Raw genomic sequence first — 22908 nt, forward strand, 5'->3', positions numbered from 1 at the left:
TTTAATTGCTGGTTTTCAAAGTATGATCTTTGTAGATGAAATATTGGGTATGTTCTTAGGTTGTAATAATTGTATTTCTGCTTTTTGGATAGAGGGGAGTATATGTTAAAGCTTTTTAAAGTGCACGAAGTGTAAAGCTTGATGAATTTTCACAGACAACATACTAGCGTAAGCAGCATTCCATCCTCTCCAGGCACACTGACTTACCCACCAACCCCCTCAGAGTGAATGCTGTCCTGATTTCTAACAGCATAGATTAATTGCCCTGTTCTTAGCTGTATATAAATGGAATCATATGTACTCATTTGTGTCTGGCCTCTTTTGCTCAAATACTGCTTGTGAAACCTATCCATCTTGCGTATGGTTGTAGGTCTTTTGTTTTATTAATTTATTTTATACCATCGAGAGACTACATCAAGGTTCATTTATCTGTTCTGCTGTTCATGGGAATTAATGTAGTTTTTAGTTTGGATAGTACAAATAGTGCTGCTGGAACATTAACTGTTTGTGTGTCTCTTGAAGAACATATGTATACCCATTTCTATTGGGTATGCTAAAGAGTGCAATAATTTGGTCAAATATTTCAGTATTAACAGATATTGCCAAATAATTTGCTTATTTACATTCACACCAGCAGTAATTGAAGTTTCCAGTTGTTCTGTATCCTCACGAACGTTTAGTAGTTTCCATCTTTTTCATTTTGGCCATTCTGGTAGGTGTGTAGTAGTATCACATTGTGGTTTTAATTCACAACTATTGAAGTTGAGCATATCTTCATATTTATTGGCCATATCAGTACCCTTTTTTGTTTAGAGTCTGCTAAAATCTTTTCCCCATTTCCCCATTAGGTTATTATTTTTTTTAGCAGCTTCATTGAGATATAATTTACCTACCATTAAATTCAGCCTTTGAAAGTATACAGTCCACAGGCTTTTTAGTATATTTACAGAGTTTGTAACCATCCCTAGTATCTAATTCCAAATACTTTTGTTACCCCCAGAGAGAAACTCCATACCCATTAACAGCTACTTCCCATTCCTCCTACTCCAGCCCTGGGACAACCACTAATCTACTTTCCATTTCTGTAGATTTGCCTATTTTAGACATTTCATATAAATGGAATCATGCAATATGTGGTCTTTGTGATTTAGCATAATGTTTTCGAGGTTCATTCATGTTGTTGCATGAATACTTCCTTTTTATTGCCAAATAATACGTCATTCTATGGGTGTAACATTTTGTTTATTCATTCATCAGTTAAGGGACATTTGGGTTGTTTCCACTTTCTGGCTGCTATGAATAATGCAGCTATGAATTTTGTGTACAGGTTTTCATTTCTCTTTTTTATATATCTAGGAGTGGAATTACTGGATCACATGATAACTCTTTGTTTAACATTTGAGGATCTGCCAAACTATTTCCACAGCAACTGCACCATTTTACATTCCTAACATTAATATATGAGGGTTTGTTTCATCCCTTTGTTATTATCTTTTTTATTTTAGCCAGTCTTGTAGATGTGAACTTGTATCTCATTGTGGTTTTACTATCACTTAATGATTTTCAGTGATTCTCAATTTGTTCTGAATATAACTCCTTTGTTGGATATGTATTGTATACTTTCATTGTCTTAATTGTGTCTTTTCATGAGCAGAAATTTGTAGTTTTAGTATAATTCATAAATTTTTTTTAGTTTATGGTTACTGTTTTTTGTATCCAGTTTAAGAAGTCTTTCATATTTGAAAATCTCAAAGATATTCTCCTATGTATTTCTTTAAAGGCTCTATCATCTTACCTTTGATTTTACCTCAGTGGTTTATTTTTTTTTAACTTCTTTTAATGTTTATTTTTGGGACAGAGAGAGAGAGACAGTGTGAGCCAGTGAGGGGCAAAGAGAAAGGGAGACACAGAATCCGAAACAGACTCAAGGCTCTGAGCTGTCAGCACAGGGCTCAGTGTGGGGCTCGAACTCGTGAACCACGAGATCATGACCTGAGCCAAAGTCAGATGCTTAACCAACTAAACCACCCAGGTGCCCCAAGAGACAGTATTTTAAAAGATGGTTTTTCTCCTCTTGCTAGCTAACATTTTTATGTCTTTTTCTTTCTTTTTTTTTTTTTAAGAGGTGAGAGATGATTGAAACATAATTAGAACAATAATGTAGGTCCAGTAATTCATTAGTTGTAAAGATTTGCCCTCAGGTGGTGATTGCAGAGTTAGGAAGATGACTTTCAAGATTTGTAGGAACTTCTCCCCCTTTCTCCCCTCAGGGTGCCTGGCTGGGTCAGTTGGAAGAGTAATGGACTCTTGGTCTTGGGGTTGTGAGTTCAAGCTCCATGTTGGGTGTAGAAATTACATACATACATATGCACGTATATGTGTACATATATAAAATAACTTTAAATTAACTTAAAAAGAAAGATTTAGAATGTTCTAGGCATCAGACATGCCAGACACATCATTAAAAAAAAGATTTGTAGAACTCCTATCATATATCAGAGTCTTAGTTAGACATTTCATAAACTCATTCAGTATCTATTGTATTCTTGTACAGTAGATGACGTTATCCTTTACTTGCAGATGAAAAAACTGAGGTCCAGAAAGATAATCTTTCCCAAGTTCACACAGCTAATAAGGTAAAAGTATGCCTCAATACCAAATCAGTCTGGCTCTAGAACTCTATTATCTTTATATTGTGCATTTTTTCAAAATCTTGTAAAATCTTTTTTTTCAAGTTTTTTTTAATTTAAAATTTTGTAATGTTTATTTATTTTTGAGAAAGAGACAGAGACACAGTGTGAAGGGGCAGAGAGAGAGGGAGGCACAGAATCCAAAGCAGGCTCCAGGCTCCGAGCTGTTGTCAGCACAGAGCCCGATGCGGGGCTTGAACCCACGAACTGTGAGATCATGACCTGAGCCAAAGTCAGACGCTCAACCAACTGAGCCACCCAGGTACCCCAAATCTTGTAAAATCTTAACTATTAAACTTTCCAATTTAACCTTATTCATCTTAAATTCCTATAATATTTGGCCCACTAATAAATTCTAATGACCTGTGGAACCAGATAGATGGATACAGGGATGTATTTGTTTGTTTGTTTATTTTAATTAAGATGGTTCGAAGGAAGCCGGTGATGAATCAACAATTGAGAGATCTTACAGGACGGAGAAAATATTGAAGTGGTAATCTGATGCCTGACTGATTGGGTGCCTAAGAGATTCTTGTCAGTGGATAATATTGCCAGAGAAACTTAACCCGTGTGGATGTTTAATTTGCTGTGTTATAGATCTTGTTTTTCATGCTATGAAATGTAGGAAATTTCCTTTAAGTATCTTAGGGTCAAAGAGAATATTTTCTAGGGCTCCCTCTGCTGGCTTCTTACTAGTAATTAAATACCCAGTTGCCAGAATTGTACTGGTACTAATGATGTAAATAAATTTAGGAAAGAAGTTAATTTCAAGGTACATTAGAAACAGGAGATTGATGTTTGTAGCAAATGCAAATAGAAGAATCAGAGTTAGGGAAAGGATTATTTAACTGTTTATTTATTTTTAGAATTCAAATTTGGCTAGTGAATGTCTTTTGAGTTATGGGAAAGAATAGTTCTAATGTTATTGGAAACTTTCCACTTAAGACAAATAGAGGTAAAACTTTATACTTGGAGGGTGGCATGATAGGCATCAGTGTGTGGAGTCAACTTTCTAAGTTGGTGGTGACATTACAAAAGTACTATCTTTGGTCCTTTTTAACTGAAAGATAAACTTTTGGCAGCCTCAGTGGAGAAGTCTGAAATTGATAAATGGGCTGGCTAGTTTCTAGAAAAAAAGATCATTTGGAAACATTCAGATTCAGAGAATTAGAGGATCAGATGAGGACCTTATTAAGTGAGAAACTCGACCGTGAGGGGGCTCCGTGAGGGGGTTCCGAGGGTCTCTGCCAGTTATCCTCTCTTCACACTTGAGGCATTTCACACCTAGTAGATCATGACTCTTTCCCAGCTAGCTGTGACTTGACCTCCCTTTTCTTCTCATAATAGCTCCAGCCAGCCACTATTTTCCTTTCAGCGTTGCCTTTTGAAGAGCAATCTGTCTGCCACTTTGAGTTCTAGACATTTTGCTTGGGGATATGTAGAATATAAAACATCCTTCATTTTAAAAAACTTAGTATAAAGAAACTAAGCAAGTATGAGCTGATTTTTTTTTTCAGGAGAGCTAATACTTGTAAATAATAAATCCCTTTGATATGTAACTAACTTGTTTAATTTACAAAAGTGATATAGTCCCAGATTTGTGAGAGAATTTACAGAAAGCAAGATTAAACAGTTTTAGTAAGGTAAACATGGAACCATCTTTATAATGGACAACTTTCTTACTGTGACAAATGAAAACACCTAGTTTTACTTCTTCAGAAGCAATGATAGTATAGTATGGTTTTATTTTATTTTTTTTAATGTTTTATTTATTTCTGAGAGAGAGGGAAAGCGTGAGCACAGGAAGGTCAGAGAGAGAGGGAGACACAGAATCTGAAACAGGCTCCAAGCTCTGAGCGGGCTGTCAGCACGGAGCCCAACACGGGGCTTAAACCCGTGAACCGTGAGATCATGACCTGAGCTGAAGTCGGACTCTTAACCGACTGAGCCACCTACGCGCCCCAGTATAATATGGTTTTAAATAAAAGGTAACATAAATCCAAAAAGTAATGAACGTATCATTAATCAAAGATTAAGTTTCATTTATCTAAGGAGTCTGATATTAGAGAAATGTATTCTGGGTGCCTGGGTTCCATTTTGAAAGCAAGAAAATTTGTTACTGTGTAGATAAGTCCAGATTTATGTGTGGGTGAATGAGTGTATGTATTCTTCGTATAACTTCAGAATTGACTATTGACTATTAGAACTGTTAAGAACGTTACAGATAATCGGCCTGCAAATATCAATGCAAACCTCATTTTCATAGGATACTTTTGACAGTCTAAAATAACATCAATCAGAATAAAAAGTCCTTAGAAATAAAAATATTTTAGAGGAAATGCAAAGTGTATTAACTTCTTGCTGTTTTGTCATTACCAGCTACTAATATTTTTACTACTGTAAATTTAGAAAATTTAATAGTGATAGTCTATTTTAAATTTGGGATACTAACCATTTGAATTGTTGAGGATCTAAGTCGTCTTAATCTTCCATTTAGAGTCCTGTATAAGTCAGGTTCCACTTCTTTTCAGCCTCCTTACTGAACTAGTAGTTATATACTTTTGAGTTTAACCTCTGCCATGACCATAGGCACGTCACGGGATGGTTTCTTCACCTGTAAATAAAAGAATTGCACAAAATCTGTGGGTTTAGCACTTTATTTGGAGAAGCCTTTTGAGAATCTAATGAAAGCCACGGATGGATCTTTATTCCTGGAAAACAGCTGATTCCTACAAATGTTGCTTATAATTTCAGGAGCTGCAGTGTTCCCTCCAGCTATCCACACAGACCTCAGTTTAATCCCCTAGAATGGAGGTTTTGTGATTTCAAAATCTATAATTCTGTATATCTGTCCCACACCATTCTGTTGTGTAGCTATACTGTAATATGATCCCCATTTTTTCAGACCCCTTCTAGATTTTCACTCATTATTTCAACTTTCATGTGTCCCTTTTATCCCCTTATCCATCTCACCTTTAAAACTCTGTATTTTTATAAGTGGTATCCTTTAAAAATTTTTTTTAATGTTTATTTTTGAGAGAGAAAGAGCACAGCAGGGGAGGGGCAGGGAAAGAGAAAGAAATCAAATCCAAAGTAGGCTCCAGGCTCTGAGCTGTCAGCACAGAGCTCAATTTGGGGCTTGAACCCATGAGCTGTGCGATCATGACTTGAGCTGAAGTTGGTCGCTTAACCCACTGAGCCACCCAGGCACCCCTAAAGCTCTTTATTTTAAAGCACAATTCACGTGTCTTTTTTTTTTTTTTCTTTCCTGTGAAGCTTCTTCAATCAGTCTTCTTAGAACTCTGTACCTCCATTATAGCCCTTAACCTGTTTGGTCTTGTGTTACAGTTATTAGAGGATTGTGTGTCCTCTGTCTCTCTTTCCTCTTGTCTGTTCCTTAATAGATAAATATCTTGACATAGTAGCTATCTTCCTGTATTAGTTTTGTTAATTGGATGGTGCCTCACTGATGGTAGTCGTGGAATAAATGCTTGCTAAATTAATTTGAGTTTGTCACTTAGTTGTAATGAGTAACTGTTTGCTTTATCATGTGCTACATCCTAGAAGGTTGCCCCCACGCCCCAAAATAGAAGTTAGTGTGAAATAGAACCATAGAGAAAGAACCTCATATGTGGGATGAATTTAAAGAATAGGTAGAATTTAGGGAGCTACAAGGGCATTTTCTGGGAGAGATGAAGAAAAATGAGAGAACTAGTGTGTTTTACCTCTTTCCTTATTAGTGAAATTATCTATTTTTACTGAAAAGAGATAAGTATTATTAACATTTAGCTTATAATTTTTAAAAAAGATTTGCATTTTTCTCTTTTGGCACTTTTGTTTTTACAGGTACAAGAAAACTCCCCAGGACATAGAGCTGGACTGGAGCCATTCTTTGATTTTATTGTTTCCATTAATGGTTCGAGATTAGTAAGTTCAGCTTTTTGTAGTTTTGACTATAGTAGTTTGTAATGTTTTGAAATTGGAATTTTTCAGATTAACTCGGGTAGATGTTTATTCATTAGCTACAAACATTATATGAAGTATGATGCCAGTTTGTAGAAATTAGGTTAGTAAACATGAAAATGTCAAATACAGAATACTATATACACCTCACCCTTAAGTAATTATTTTAGGAGAATAAAATTACTAGAGATTTTATATGTTAAATATTTAATTTTTTTAAACAGAAATATTTAGGATGAAAAAGTATGTTTTTTCAGTGATGCCAAACTTTTGTATGTTACTGACAAGTGGATTAGTAAAGACCCATTCTCAAATAACTGCATTTTCTTGGAGCTAAATTCCTTGATATATAAATAATATTATTAGAACCAGATAGAGAGTTATGTTCCAAACATGCAGAATTAAAACCACCTTTTATAAGTTGCTTTCAGTTTACCTGTAGTAAGAGTCTTAAGAGAAAAAAATTAGATAATTTCAGCAACAGAAATCCTTATGACCATGGCTACTTTTGTTGGTTTATTTTTTCATAGCAGTTTTAAGTTTTTGTTCGTTATCAGCATCCCTTACATGATGGTCTTTATTCACTTATGTGATGAAATATTTAACATACTGCTTCCATTTTTCTCTCCTGCCAGTTCCTGATAAATAAGGAAAGCATATGTTCAGGAGTGCTGTCCAAAATTAAACTACAACCTCAGTAAATGTTCTAGATTTTAAAATCAAAGCCATACCTATTCTGTTAGTAATATGACTTCTTATGGAGTATACGAAGTTTTTGGGGTTGTTAAATTCTTTTATTTAAAATTTTTTTTAACATTTATCATTTATTTTTGAGAGAGAGAGAGAATCCAAAGAATCCAAAGCAGGCTCCAAGCTCTGAGCTTTGGAGCTCATCCAAAGAGCTCCACAGAGCTGGATGCAGGGCTCGAACTCACGAATCACGAAATCATGATCTGAGCCGAAGTTGGATGGTTAACCAACTGAGCCACCCTGGCGCCCCAGAGTATTTTGGTATTTGATCACTAAAGCCCTAGATCACCTCAAATAATGTTGGGTTGCAAAATCCATAATCAGTAGTCTGCTATTAGAAAAAGTCAGAAGTTGTTGATAACATAGGAGTTGTTTTTTCACATTCTTCAAGGAGCATGGGAATGTTAGTGAACGCTTTGCCTGTTGGATATTGATTATTAATGTTACTTCAGTAGAGCCATAGGATGCTTAAACTAAGATAGTTAACATTATTTATTTAGAAAGAATATTTTTATGTGTTCACAGAATAAAGACAATGATACTCTTAAGGATCTACTGAAAGCAAATGTTGAAAAGCCTGTCAAAATGCTTATCTACAGTAGTAAAACACTGGAACTTCGAGAGACCTCCGTCACACCAAGTAACATGTGGGGTGGCCAGGGCTTGTTGGGAGTGAGCATTCGTTTCTGCAGCTTTGATGGGGCAAATGAAAACGTTTGGCATGTATTGGTAGGTATAAAGTACGAGCTGTTATTTGCAGTTTAAGAAATGATGTAGAAAGGTGCTGTCTTCAGCGTGGTTGGATTGTAGAGGTGTTATTATTATTAGGCTATTTTTAGTTTCTGAAAAAATGGAATTCATTGTCTTAAAAATATGGATTAATAATTTTTTAAAACTTAGGAAGAGGGGTGTCTGGGTGGCTCAGTCTCTTGAGCATCTGACTCTTGATTTTGGCTCAGGTCCTGCTCTCATGGTTTGTGAGATTGAGCCCGCATTAGGCTCTATGCTGATGGTGCAGATCCAGCTTGAGACTCTCTCTCTCTGCCCATCCGCTACTCGCGCACACAATCTCTCTCAAAATAAATTAATTAAAGAAAAAAAAAAAACAACCAGCTTAGGAAGAGCAGCAAATGTAGATCCCAAAGAACTGTTTTCCTATTGATTTATCCATTAGAAGAATTGTTAAAGCAGATAGCTACAAATAGCTAAAATGATAACTATTTTAAATATTTACTAAATATGTGATTTTTATGTTTGAGATTTAAATATATATATTCTGTTGTGTCTGACATGTCTAACAAGATAGAAGTACAGAGGTTTAAAAAATTCTTTTTTAATGTTCATTTTTGAGAGACCGAGTGTTAGAGGGGGAGGGGCAGAGAAGAGGGAGGGAGAATCTGAAGCAGGCTCCAGGCTCTGAGCTGTCAGCTCAGGGCTCAAACCCACAGACCACGAGATTGTGACCCGAGCCAAAGTTGTACACTTAACTGACTGAGCCACCCAGGCGCCCCAGAAGTACAGGGGTTTTAAAATCATTATAATTAAGGACTGTGAACTGTAAAGTTTGGAAGATTATTTTATGTACGTTAATTTGGGGTGTGTTTTTGTGTTATTCTAGGAAGTAGAATCAAATTCTCCTGCGGCACTGGCAGGTCTTAGACCTCACAGTGATTATATCATTGGAGCAGATACAGTCATGAATGAGGTAATTAGTGTGTTTATTAATAATGAATGTTATTTAGTTCTTTGCTGATCAAGATAACTTTTGCAAACAGAATATCTGAGAGCTATCTTATTAGAGATAGCTGTGAGGAATAATACATATGTGTGGCAGTTGCACAGATTTTTATATGAGATATACAGTAATCTCTTAAATACTTCAAGACTAAATCAAATGTCCATTTAGGTTATTGATTTCATTTTCTCTTCCCCTTTTTAAAGGAAAAAGGTGGCTCAGGTGTATTAGATCCTTTTCCTTGTCAGTTAGCTAGTAGAAGTATATATTGCTAAATCAAAAAGGAGAGAAAAAATAAGGTGCCCAGATAACCAGTTCTTCAATAATGAAGAGTAAAAACAGAATATGTAGAATTCGGGTGTAGAAGTTTTATACTAAACTTGCTGACTAGACTTTAGAGAATTGAACATAAAACATTGCACATAGGAGCTAGGTAAAATATTTGAAACCTTGTTTGGAATATTGATTTTAAGGAATGAATTTTATGTCTAACAGCAGGGCCCACAATCTGTTCTTTAAAAAACAGTTTTCCAGGTGATTCTGATATTAGCCAGGTTTGAGACCCATTGTTCTAAAGGTCAGTAACAAAAATATTTCTCTCCTTGATGCTTTTGCAGTCTGAAGATCTGTTCAGTCTTATTGAAACACATGAAGCAAAACCATTGAAACTTTATGTGTATAATACAGATACTGATAACTGTCGAGAAGTGATTATTACACCAAATTCCGCATGGGGTGGAGAAGGCAGGTAAGATCATTTTTTAGACTAAGTTATGATTGCATAAACTTATCAGTAAACATGATTGCCTTTATTTTGAAACAAGTTATTTGTTTATTATAATACTTTTCTTCAGGAAAGAGCTGACCTAGAATATTGAATCCAGTAATCCATTTTTTTAAAGCACATATTTAGGTAGTGTGATATATCTACTACAGTCCTTTTCCTCACTGATCTAGGAGTGATGAGCCTTGTTTCTTTTTGTTATTTTAATAAAGTAGTTTTCATTTTCATTTTCCCAGTTCCCCTCCCAGCAATGGGACAATTCAATTGTAACTTTTTCTAGCTGCTGGGGAAATTTCTTAGCACTTTGTAGGAACTGTTGGCTTTCAGAAGTGGACAGGCTAGCCAAAAGTTAGGCAAAATTGGAGCAACAATAAAAAGCCGTTTATAAACAGGATCAAGCCACACAGAAGCAAACTGTAGAAAATCAGTTCTCCGGAAGTGTTCCATCAAGTCAATTCCCTAATTTCACAAAGCCAAAGCAAAACATGTGGACTTAACTTTGCTTTTGTAAGTCTTTCAACTGTTGTTTAAATTGTACAAGTTTTTCATTATTTTGAAATCCTTGTTTAATTGAGGAATTCTTGGGCATAAGCCATAATTCTAGGAAAGCCTAGGGTTTGGAAACTTTTCCACATAAAGTTCCAGTATTTGCTGGTAAGAGGATGACTTAGTTGGTGTAGGCAGAGAAAGTCCCTGTTTGTTCATAATGTTTCCCCACACTATCTGAGATTCTGGAGCCAACTGGATGTTGCAACCAGAATGCTAGCTTGTTGCAATTTGAGAAAATACATAGAAGTATCATCTTAAGAATCTGGCCCACCTAGGACAATTCTTGATCAAGTTATTATCTGTTGTCCAGGTTAGTAAACACACAGAAATATGATATTCTCAAGGCATTCAAAATTGACTCATTTCAGACTGAGTCATATAACTGCCTCATATAAACTAAATTTGTAGAGAAGCTGATGTATTTATTAGAATTGCTTTTAGTTTATAATAGAACAATACCTCTTCTCCAGTTAGAAGAATACTCCAGTCAGATTAGCGTCACGAGAGTACTTGGTAAGCATAGAATCATGGTCAAGTCCAACAGCAAAGAACATCACTAATTCTTTAATGTTTTATTATGTGGACTAAATACTGCTACATTCTCATTCTTGGAGCCTTCTTTTCTAGACTCAGGCAATTATTCCTTTTCTGTGGAAGACATTTTTCTTTGTGACATGGTTTAGACACGATTAGCTATTGCTTTAGACAGGTGCGTATAGACCATTTTTAGAATCTGCCATCATCTGGCAGATGTGTCCCTCTGGGTTTCATTCCTTCCTCAGAGACTGACCAAGTTTTATTTGTTACAGCATATTTCTCTTAGTTTCAGTCTTGGGCTCTCTGTGAGTTTGCAGAGAGGCTCACTGTTGCCTCAGTGCTTTTCTACAACCACTTAATTTTGATTCATAAGCACCTTGCTTTAAAATGCACCTGTGTCTGATAGGCTGTGATTAGTCAGTTTAAATTGCTTAATCTTACTTTCTTCCTCTAAATCTGAGATCTAGTTTAGTGAGAATTACAGATTCGATGGAAGAAGGGACGAAAAGTAAGCAAAGGGACGAAAAGTAAGCAAAGGAACAAGTAATTTTGTAATATGAAGCGTCAATGTAAAGTCAGATTTGGCTTAGGAAGAGCTGAATTTGACCACTGCTTGCTCTCCCAGCTTTTGGTGGGGAGGTCAAATCCACAGAAATAGTAGATGCGTTGGCAGGGGAGAGGCACAGAGATATCTGTGTATGGCCTGCTCAGAAAGTATCAAGTAGTTTGGGAAATAAAAGTAAGCATGACGGAAACCTAAGTTGGAATCTGATTATGAAGGGCCTTAAGTCCTACAGAATTTGGATATACCCTGGGCAGTGGGACTGTGAAATAATGTACTGGGGGGGTGGGGGGGGTGGGGGGGCGGGTGGAGGGTTGTTGGTTCCAAACAGTAGAAACTAACTGTCGTCTTTAGTAGACATGGATTTATTGCTGCAGAGCTGCTCATACAATCAAACAGCTAAAGAATCAGATGTGGGAAGGACAGAATTCAACACCACTAGGGATTTAGAGAAGAAGGACTGATTGGCAGTTTTCGTTAGGATTCTACTGAAGAGATGAAGCCGTTTTTGTTTTCTGTCACTCTGGAGATTTGCAGCCATGGGCAAAGAGAGGTAGATTGGCCTGGCTTCAGTTATGAGCCATTCCTTGGTTTGGACAAGGTCCCCTGATTGACAGTCCCACCAGCACTGCACACAGTGTGGAGAAGAAATTCTCCAAAGGGAAGAAGAGAAAAGGAATATTGGGAGTCTAGCAGACTGAAAAGAAGCAGTGTGATCATGTCTTATTAGAAAGATGCCTCCGGTGGCCCTGAGAGGATGAATTAGGAGGATTCTGGATTAATTTGGATTGATTTGTGTCAGGCTCTGGAATAGAACTAGGGCCTGTGTAAATGACATCATCGTATAGAAGTGCTCAGAGCTCTTTGGTGGAAAGACCATATGTCATTCATTCAGCAAATGATTATTAAGTGTCTGCCATGTGCCAGGAACTGTTATGGCAGTAAACAAAACAATGTCTTTGCCCTTAAGGACCTTAACATTTTATTGGGGAAGACAGCAGATAAATAAATGTGCAGTGTGTTAGATGATGATAAATGTTTGAATAAGAATAAAGGAGCTGTAAGGGTAGTGTCTGTGGTGGACAGGGGTGCTGTTTTTTAAAGGGTGGTCAGCAGAGACCTCTGATAGGATGATATTATTTAAAAGAATGAGAATTTGGTTTTTGATTTCAAAACCTCAGAGAAATGCAAGCTGGGATTGATAACAGTAACTTTAAGAAATAAAAATATTTTCATAGCCTAGGATGTGGCATTGGATATGGTTATTTGCATCGAATACCAACACGCCCATTTGAAGAAGGGAAGAAAATTTCTCTTCCAGGTCAGATGACCGGTACACCTATTACTCCTCTTAAAGACGGATTTACGGAGGTAAGAAAACTTTACTACCTGATGACGTCATACAGTTTCCACTAAAACGAGTCAAGTGTCAGTGTGTATGGTAGTAGCAGTAATGAAGATAGGGTAGGTGATGAGTTCAGTGTCGACCATGTTGAATTTCAAATTCCTATAGGGTATGCAGATGGATAGCCTATGGATCTGGATTTCAGGAATGAGGAAAGGCTAGAGATACAGATTTGAGAGTCATCAGCAAATTTAACCCAATGAGCAGTGATAAAAATTGTTGAGGGATTGGGCCTGGTGGGTCAGAGGACTGCGATTGGGATCTTGAACATTCCTAATATTTAAATGGATGGGCAGAAAGGGGATCCAGGAAAGAACAGGGATCCAGCAGAGGAAGGGGAGGACAAAGCGTCAAGAAAAATAGGCATGTCAGCTATGTGAGGTGCTGCAGAGGAGTCAGGTTAGAGAAGGAGCGACAAGCACCTGTCCTGGGCTGGAGCACTTTCAGAGACTGGCGGGGTGCAGAGATCAAGTCACAGGGGATGCAGGGCAAATGGTGGTAAGGTGATGACGAGAGCTGGTGCTTACTCTTTCAAGAAACTGAACTGGAAAGCAAAGCAAGATGCTGTGTGGAGACGCTTACAAGATCAGAGTGAGGCTTTTTGTGGATAAGGTATTTGTACAGGCTTATAGGCTTTTATTTTTTATTTATTTTTTAATGCTTATTTATTTATTTTGAGAGAGAAAGTGAGTGCAAGAGTGGGGAGGGGGCAGAGAGAGAGGGAGAGAGACTACCAAGCAGGCTCCACACTGTCAGCACAGAGCCCAGTCATGACCTGAGCCACAAGAGTTGGACTTTTAACCAGCTGAGACACCGAGGCACCCCAGGCTTAGAGGCTTTTACTTTTTTTTTTTTTTTTAACATTCATTTTTGAGAGACAGAGACCAAGCATGAGTAGGGGAAGGGTCGAGAGAGAGAGAGAGACACAGAATCCGAAGTAGGCTACAGGCTCCGAGCTGTCAGCACAGAGCCCGACATGGGGCTTGAACTCACAAACCGTGAGATCATGACCTGAGCCAAAGTTGGACGCTTAACCAACTTAGCTACCCAGGTGCCCCCTTAGAGGCTTTTAAAATGTTTTCTCTGAAAGCCTCAAAGGACAGTTAATTTTTGTCTGCATGACTAAATAAAAACCAAACATCCAGAAGGAAAATGCTACAGCTGTAAAGAAAGGGTTGCCACCACTGTCATCAATTCTAGAGAAAGTGGAAAAAATGCTACAGAGAAGTGTAACCTTTCCTCACTCTTCACCCCTGCCATTGGCTGACAGTCAGAGCCCATGTAGTTATGTGTTTAGATTCCTGCCACTGTATCTGCTGCTCCTCATCTGTGATTTCTGCCCCAGATTCTCCTCTGTGGGCAGTCTGAGAAGACCAGAGGGTGAAATGGCAGCTAGGGAAAAGGGCCAGAGGGCACTGGAGCTGGCAGAAGTTGTAGTATCCAGAGATGAAACCACTCATCCACCCATCCATAGACTCCATATAGACTTCTCCCTCCCCCACCCAAGAAGGTGGAGGTCTGGCTGCCACATTCATTCATTGATGAGAAAAGATAAGGTGGGCTCATGAGAGTTAGACATCTCGAGAAACTTTTAAGAACTCATCACAGCATTAAAACTTCAAGCTGACCTCTCCCATGAACAATGAAAGTTAAAAACTGACAACTCAGAGAAGAGAAAAGCAGTGTTTTCGAGGTGGAATAAAATGATTTTTGGACAGCTATGAAGGAGGCAAGAGTAGAATCTTCTCCTGGTGTGGAAGTAGCTAGAACAGTGTGTGTAATGGGGGAAATGCCATGTGTCAAGAGACTGGAGGTGACAGGACGGGGAGATGTTTATAGCACGTGGTCCTTCACATAACAAAAATAGGAAGGAGTTTCTGAAGGCAGAAGTGCCAGGTGAAAACTGACAGTATGATCAAAAAAGGTATCTGTTAAGAAACACAACAAACAAGCAAAAAAGAAAAAGAGGCAAACCAAGACTCTGAACTGTAGAGAACTGACAGTAACCAGAGGGGAGGGCCGGGGGTGGGTTAAGTAGGTGATGGGGATTAAGGCGTGCACTTGTGATGAGCACCACGTGTCATCTGGAAGTGCTGAATCACTGTATTGTACACCTGAAGTTAATATTACCCTGTATCAGTAACTGGAATTTATAAAAACTTAAAAAAAAAAAGTATCTTTAGGACCAGTGACAGCAGTATGTATATTTTCTTTGAAATAAATGAGTAATTTTCTTTCTTTGCTTTTCCTTTCCTTTCCCCTTTCCTTTTCCCTTTCCCTTTCCTTTCCCCTTTCCCTTTCCTTTTCCCTTTCTCTTTTCTTTTCTTTTGGCAGGTCCAGCTGTCCTCAGTTAATCCCCCATCTTTGTCACCACCAGGAACTACAGAAATTGAACAGGGTTTGTCTGGACTTTCTATTAGCTCAACTCCACCAGCTGTCAGTAATGTTCTCAGTACAGGTGAGTAGAAAAATCTATTCTCTTTCAACCTACTTTGTTTTACATGATAATGCTTTTCTGCTTCAAGCTGTAGATTTTAAAAATTAATGCCAATGTACTTTGAAAACTGTAAATATGCCCTACATTTAAACCTCTTCTCAGTGTATTTTAGAGCCTGGGCTTCTCTTAGATTAGACAAGTTGTAGAATCAGGACTGTACCTTTAAATTCTGTTTACTGCTCTGTTTCCTCAACAGATGTTTGCAGTACCCCTGGATAGTAAACACCGGAGATCCCAAAGTGAGCAGGATAGCATTCTCTCCCTAGGGGTTCAGTCTTCTTAGGGAACATGTGCATGTCTTCCTCCTTTTCCTTATTTCTTGTTCTACCTAATGTAGTTAGTTTTTGTTTTAGTTTTTATTCCAGTAGCTTTTTTGAGATATAATATACATACCATACAATTCACCCATTTAAAGTATACAATTCAGTGAGACTATTTCCAATGTATTTGTGCATTTGTGCAACTATCATGTCAATCAATTTTAGAACATTTCATTACACCCAGAGAAACCCTATACCCAGTATCCGTCATTCACTATTTTCCCCCAGCCCTTCAGGCCTAGACAGTTCCTAATCTACGTAGTTTCTATGAATTTGCCTCATGTAGACATTTCATGCACTCTGCATGGCTTCTGTGACTTTTTTTATACTGGGGGTTTTTTCCTTACATTCCATCAGACGGTCCTGTAGTTTATCCCAGAATAGACTTAGTAGAGGTGGCTTGGTGTAACTGCCATGGGAGCAGACCAGTTCTTCCCTCGCTACATTATGGTTACACTTGTGTTGTCTTAAAAGCACATGCACTAAAATCCCAGGGCTTATTACACTGTAGAGAAATGGCTTCTTGAATATTAAAGGATAGAAATGTAAATAAAGCAATTGCTCAGAAGAGACTGAAATCAACATTTTCACTCTGAGTAAATCAATTTAAAAATTGAATATTCTCGCAACATGACATGTGAGGACCCACTTTTTGTTAGGCATTTACTTACCTATCTTTGCTTTTAAGTAATTTGCTGCAAAGTAACCTAAGCAGCAACTGTAGAAACATTAAAGTGTCTTAAGAAAACTCCTTTGAAAATTTTTGGATTATGAAATTAGCATTAATCAGTGTGACCTTTTTGCTACACTCCCTCACACTTCATATTTCTTGTCTCTTCCCCTGCTTGGTTTTTCTGCAGAGAACTCCCACCATTTTACATGTTGGCCATTTTACTTGTTCAATATCTGTGTCCTTTTTCGAATATATCCCTTATTAGAATATATCCTAAAGCTAGTGATTTCTAATTTCTTCATGCTTTAGAGTGCCTCACTGCCTAGATCAGTGGCTAACATATATACCGTTGGTGCCTTCCAAAAGCTGGAATGAGTAAACATAGTAGGCAACCAACTTTCTAGAGAGTCTGATGAAAGCAAACAACTCTCTTCTACTTTTACGTGCCTCCAGTTTCTTCGTAAAAGTAAATACATGAACTATATGAAAAGGGTTGCTTCATACTTTTAGGCACAATTTGTTCCTGCCACCATATTTAAGCAGATTTCTGTAGGAAAATCTGGACTCCATGTGCACTATTGTTCAGACAGCAGCAAAACCTCTAGTTTGAGTAGGTGGCAGACATTAATAGATAACCTTTATTATGTAGAATCCTAAGAGTTACTTCCATTTGAAGAACGTAACCTCCTCAAGCTAATAACATCAGTAGAAAGACTTCATATGAGTGTCACAGAACCTGTAGATCAAAAGGAAATGGAAATTTGGGAAGCCAGGTATCCTCTCCACCTCTGGAGGCCCACATGCTCTCATCTCTTTCAGGCCGTCTGCATCTTTCTCCCCTTTCACAGACCAGCATTCATGGTTTCACAGGGCACATGGTCCCCTCCAGCAGCCCTAGGTTTATGGGGCATTCTAGTTCAGGAGCCCCATAGAGATTGACTAGGATCCTTGAGTCCCATTTCTGAATTTGTAAAACAGTTTTCTAATCTAGCCCTGCTTAGGTGAGGTGTAAAACTCTTGTCCAGGTAGAAAACCTAAGCTGGAGTGGGTTGACAGAGCCTCCCACCCTTTTAGCCCAGACTCTGCTAACAATCTTCGTTAAAGGCCACAGGCAGAGTATGTAGATCAGCTAAGATAGACAGTGAAGCAGCCAGAAGCCAGGCCTGAGTGAAGTCCCACAGAATGAAGACCTTACCATGGTGGTGAGGGAAGGAGTCTGAGGACTGTCCTGATAAAGTGTCTTCATTCTTTGTCAGCTGAATTTGTTAGAATTTTTTAAAGGCCTTGTTTCTGTTTTAGGTGTACCAACAGTACCATTATTGCCACCACAAGTAAACCAGTCCCTCACTTCTGTGCCACCAATGAACCCAGCTACTACATTACCAGGTAAGCAGCAGGACACTAGAGATGTATGTAGTTACAATAACATTACCAGTATTGGGCATCTTAAAAAAAACAGTGGGAAAAATCTTACACCTCTGTAGTGACTTTTTTATGTCTTTTAATCTCACTTTATCTTTGCTGTTCCTTTGTGATAAATGAGAGCAAGTAGCAGTGAGCTGTCAGTCACCAGCTATTAACTTCTGGGCTCCGGGCTCCTTGTTCTCAGCCAGCTATGCCTCCAGTGCAGCATGAGGCCGGAAGAAGGAATATGTAAAATTTCTGTCCTGAAAGAAAGCATTCCATATTGGTTCTTCAGAGGCTCTAATATTAAGTTAGATTTTTGTTTATTTCTTTTACTGTTCCCAATGAAGACCAAATGTCTTTACCCATCAGATAGCAATCTTATTTCAGGGATAACAATATTATTAACAATAACAGTATTATTTCAGGGGTCAAATATACTTGTGTCATGAGAACCTTTAATTGTAGGACTAAAGATGTCATTACACAGACATATTAAGCGATTAACCAAGTGCGTACACACAGAATGATAAGGAAGTGTGGTAAAATGCTGACGTGGGGAATTTGAGTGAAAGGTATATATGGAGTTTCTTTATAGAAACTACTTTTGCAACTGTAAGTCTGAAATTATTTCAGAAAAAAAAAAAAAGCCAGAAGTATTGTAAACCTCAGCCACTCAAAGAGGAATTTAATCCCGTTTACTACTGTACTTGCTGAGATAAATTAGCCCCTTTCCCATGACACTCAGGCCATCATCATTCTTGCTCTTGGGTTTGGAAGTACTCGAGTGTCTTTTAATCCTTACCTACTTAGCCGTCTAGTTACTTAGGTACAGAAAGACATTTCACATAAGTGAGTTTGTTGTTTTTGTTAATGTTATACAGAACTGCCCCAAGCTAAGTGGACTTCTGGTGTTCTCACTTCTAAGTGGGTGGTATTTTTTTCAGAATACATGGAGTGACTGTTTTCCCCAGAGGAAGTGGTTTTACCTTTTGTTCTCCGCCTTCTCTTTAGGTCTGATGCCTTTACCAGCAGGACTACCTAACCTGCCCGCCCTCCCCAACCTCAACCTCCCGACACCGCACGTCCTGCCAGGCGTCAGCTTACCCGAACTCGTGAACGCGGGTATGTTGCCCATCTTGCCTTCATAGGACTCTGTTTGAATAAAAAGCTTTTACCCAGGAAAGCAAATCCTCTACTGCAGTTTTTTCTGGAAAGGGCAGATCAGTTTAACAAATTTCAGCTGCTTCAAATAAATACTAATTTTTTTTACTTAAAAACCTTAAAAAAGAGGAAGAATGTTATTGTGATTCTCTTGTGCTGGCCGCCTCTCTTCCATTTGCCTCTCCTTGCACCTGACAGCCCAGGTACCAGAAGGGCCAGTTGTAGAAATAAAGAACAGCAGTGTGGCTCTGCTGTGAGTGAACTGGATGGAAGTCGTACATTCACCCAGCGCAGGTGAATGCACTGCTTGCGTCTGGGTGGCTGCCATCAGTGGTGCTTGTTTTGAGTAGCCAAACCCAGAAACCTGGGCTGTAAAGCTGTCACCCGTACTCAGCTGGCTGGGTTTGTTATTTGATAAGTATTCTCTATTATTAACAGATGTTTTTGTAATAAAAACTGTGAGATTTTGAGCTACAAATAGTTAAGTTAGCAGATATTTCAAGTATTTATGCTCAGATTTTATGTGCTGATGGAAGTGAAGCAGCAGAGTGTCCAACAAGTCTGCTCTTCTAGGTAATGGTTACCCGGATCACCTTCAACTTTGAGAGGGCCACATGTCAAGGCCGATTACTAATTGCTCATTTCAGTAGTTAGACCCATCAGTGACGTCAGGGAGCGTTCACTGTCGTGTTCTGTCTAGATCATAGCTGTCCCTGTTGTGCCCCCCGCATCTGTATGTATTCAATACCTGTCCTCATGGACCCATTTACTTTCAGCCCAGTGGTTTGGGGGGGGGAAAAAAAAAAAGGAACACTGATAAACCCTAAACCCTAATGTTTTCCTATCTCATCACGCCCTTTGTTTTTTCTGTTGTGCCCTGTATTCTTGGCTTCATCCGCCCTTTCCTCAACTTAACAGACAAACTCTAAGAACATTGAGGTTTTCACCAGCTTCGTGGTTGCTCTGAACATATTGTACATTCTGCCTTCCTTTGTTTCTTAAAAAAGTAACGCTCTTTTTCTTCATTCTGCATTTTGAAAACCTCACATTGAACCTTCCAAGTAAAATGGTTACCAGTCAATCACAGGGCCTGAACAGAGACTGAGTGCTTACAGTGAGGTGAGGCTAACGGAGGGGGCTACACCATAAGCCCCTCCCTTCCTCAGACTTCCCAGGAGGGCTGGCACCTGTCTGCTCTTCCGGTGTCTGTCCAGAGGGCCCCTCTGACTCAGCTGGGGGCTTGCCTGACTGAGTGGGACTTGTGTCCAACACTAGTGTGGCTGCATTGCCTGTCCTAACGGGGAGAATCATTTCTTCCCTCCACCGGCTGAGTCACACGAAGGACCTTTCCTTCCAGCCAGCTGGTTGTTCGGTGGATATTTAACCCCAACTGCCCTGGTGTCCACCTGAGGATAAGCAGAGGTTGCCATTTGTGGTGTCTCTGCTCGGCTTCAGTTTCCTTAATGAAATACAAATAAAAACAGTCATGTGATGATCACTGCTCTTTCAGTGCCGGGGGGATGTATGATCTGTGCCGTTTTTGTCCTAGGTTTGCCACCTCTTCCTTCCTTGCCTCCCCGAAACTTACCTGGCATTGCACCTCTCCCTATGCCATCCGAGTTCCTCCCGTCATTCCCTTTGGTTCCAGAGGTGTCTTCCGCAGCGGGCTCAGGGGACCTGCTGTCCTCCCTCGCACCCACCGGGAGCCCACCCTCTGACCCCGTCACGACCACTGCAAAGGCAGACGCTGCCTCCGCACCCACTGTGGATGTGATGCCCCCCACTCCCAAGGCCCCCAGCACTGTTGAGGACAGAGTCTGCGAGCCCAGCCCCGCCGGCGAGAAGCCTGTTTCTGCAATTACGGATGCAAGTGCCTCCGAGTCACCTTAACTTTGAACCAGTCTTCGGAATTGGCGTGGTGGGCTTGTCTAACCATGGGAGCGTGTCCGGAAATGCAAACTCTCATTAATTTCATACTAGTTTGTACCGTATCTGTAGGCATCCTGTAAATAATCCTAAGGGGAAAACTAAGGAAGAGGACGTGGGCTTGTATCCTGCCAAGTCGGGGTGGGGCTCAGAGGCTGGGAGGGAAATGTCAGAAAGTGCTTGTATTTTAAAAACAACCAAAAAGAATTGTAAGAGTGGCTTGCTGCCAGGTTTCCACTGCCATTCGTGGGGGTACACATCTTTGGGAAGGGTGGTGGCAGGGCTTCCACTGAGCTCCCTGTCCCCCTGCTGCTCCTCCTGTAAGAAAATGAAATACTTTATGCCTAGTACTCACACGCAACATTTCTTGTATTTTGTAAATCGTTTTTGAGAATGCAGACCACCTCACGCAATTGTGAAAGAAAAAGATATTTTACTTTTTGGTCTCTGTGAGTCAATCTCTAAAGGTTTACACGAAAATTCCAACTAAAGATGTTTGTTAAAGTTACACAGTGTGCACTATTAATTGAACATCTTTTTATTCAGCCTATTCACAGATCTTTGTTTAGAGCTCTCCGAATTACTCAGACAACATTTTGTAACTGCTGCTGTTGCTTTATACGTCCACCACCAAATGGCATTTAAAAAGAAATAAAGGAAATGCTGCACAGTTTTAAACCAGAAGGTGGCACTTTGTGGCTACTTCTAATATAGCTATACTGGACAAGCATAGATACAGCAATAAATTACAGTGATTTTATTTTTCTTCTTGTGGTGCATTTAAATGACAACTCCTAATTGCCATGTATGCACTTGTTACACTCTAATATGTCGTGCATCTTTAATGTAATTTTTAATGTCTTTTGTTTGCTCTCTCTGAAGTTTTCTAAAAGATGGTAAGTTAAGTGGAATTGATTTATTGAATGAAATTAAATGCATATTATATCTGTTTTTTAAATAAGACAAAAGAGGTTCATCGGTTATTGACCTGGTAGTAGCATGAGTGTTGCTAAGGGACCGGCACATGTAATCAGTCTGCAGCCGCTCAGCCGGAAACTAGACTTGCCAGCGCCAACCTGGTGCCTGTAATGGGGGGCCCAGCACCAGCCTATTTTTAGGATATATTCGTTTCTGGAACCAGGTTTGTACTTAAAGGTAAATGATAAGAAGCCTCTGGCTCTGAGCATAGCTTCTTCTGTTTGCATTGTAAATATTTCTAGAATATTTCAGTTAACAATTCTATTTTTTAAAAAGAGCTTGTAACTGATAGGAAAAATATTCACAAGCATCTTTAAATGTTATATGATTTTTTACTTTCCAGATAGGAAGACTTGAGCAAGTTGTTACTACTTTCCAAAAGATGCTCATATTTTTTAAAAACGTCAAGGAGATACTTTAGTGGAAATGGAAAGCAAGTAAGTTTTAAGCTTAAAAAATGATTTAAAAAAAAAAACAAAAACAAAAGCAGCAGCTCTTCCAGTGCAGTGATTCTTAATTCCTGTGAGGTCACAGTTCTCATTTGAGAATGACGACAGCCCTGGACCATCTTCTCAGAAAAATGTTACGCATTTATAACTATAACTATGTATCTAAAAATGTAAGCATCTATAAAACACTGAGCTCTGGGGAGAGCAGGATTCTTAGCACTGGCCTGGAAGATAGGCACAGAGTTGGTGTATGTTGGCTCATTGGATCTTCCTGAGGTGCAGAACTCTTACTTTATATATTCCCTGCTTCCTTCAGGAAAACAAGTTTCAATGTTTATGGAAGTAGTAGATCCTGTACTGGGTCCATGTAAAAGATAAGTGTCCCTGCCAGGAGGCCACTTACTATGGCTGCTGGAAGAGAGCCTGGGGGTGTGGGGGGTGTCAGGCCTCAGGGCACTTCAGCAGAAGTGTTCTCACCAGCCCTTGGTGGAAGGATCACATGCAGTCAGGAATACCTTTGAA

At 39.0% G+C, this 22908-nt stretch overlaps 1 protein-coding gene across 1 annotated transcript in view; it reads left to right on the forward strand.

Moving 5' to 3' along the window:
- The window catches only part of GORASP2 (golgi reassembly stacking protein 2), a 31952-nt gene extending 10233 nt beyond the window's left edge, over window positions 1-21719 (forward strand). The window contains exons 2-10 of the mRNA XM_039220479.1: window positions 6537-6617; window positions 7929-8132; window positions 9022-9108; window positions 9756-9886; window positions 12809-12941; window positions 15310-15433; window positions 17765-17851; window positions 18884-18994; window positions 20583-21719. Of these exons, the coding sequence (XP_039076410.1) occupies window positions 6537-6617; window positions 7929-8132; window positions 9022-9108; window positions 9756-9886; window positions 12809-12941; window positions 15310-15433; window positions 17765-17851; window positions 18884-18994; window positions 20583-20923 (1299 nt within the window). The 3' untranslated portion in view covers window positions 20924-21719. The remainder of the gene's footprint in view (window positions 1-6536; window positions 6618-7928; window positions 8133-9021; window positions 9109-9755; window positions 9887-12808; window positions 12942-15309; window positions 15434-17764; window positions 17852-18883; window positions 18995-20582) is intronic.
- Window positions 21720-22908: the final 1189 nt, after the last annotated feature.

Source organism: Hyaena hyaena, unplaced genomic scaffold (genome assembly GCF_003009895.1).
Source record: "Hyaena hyaena isolate Hyena2069 unplaced genomic scaffold, ASM300989v1 scaffold_894, whole genome shotgun sequence".
NCBI lineage: Eukaryota > Metazoa > Chordata > Mammalia > Carnivora > Hyaenidae > Hyaena > Hyaena hyaena.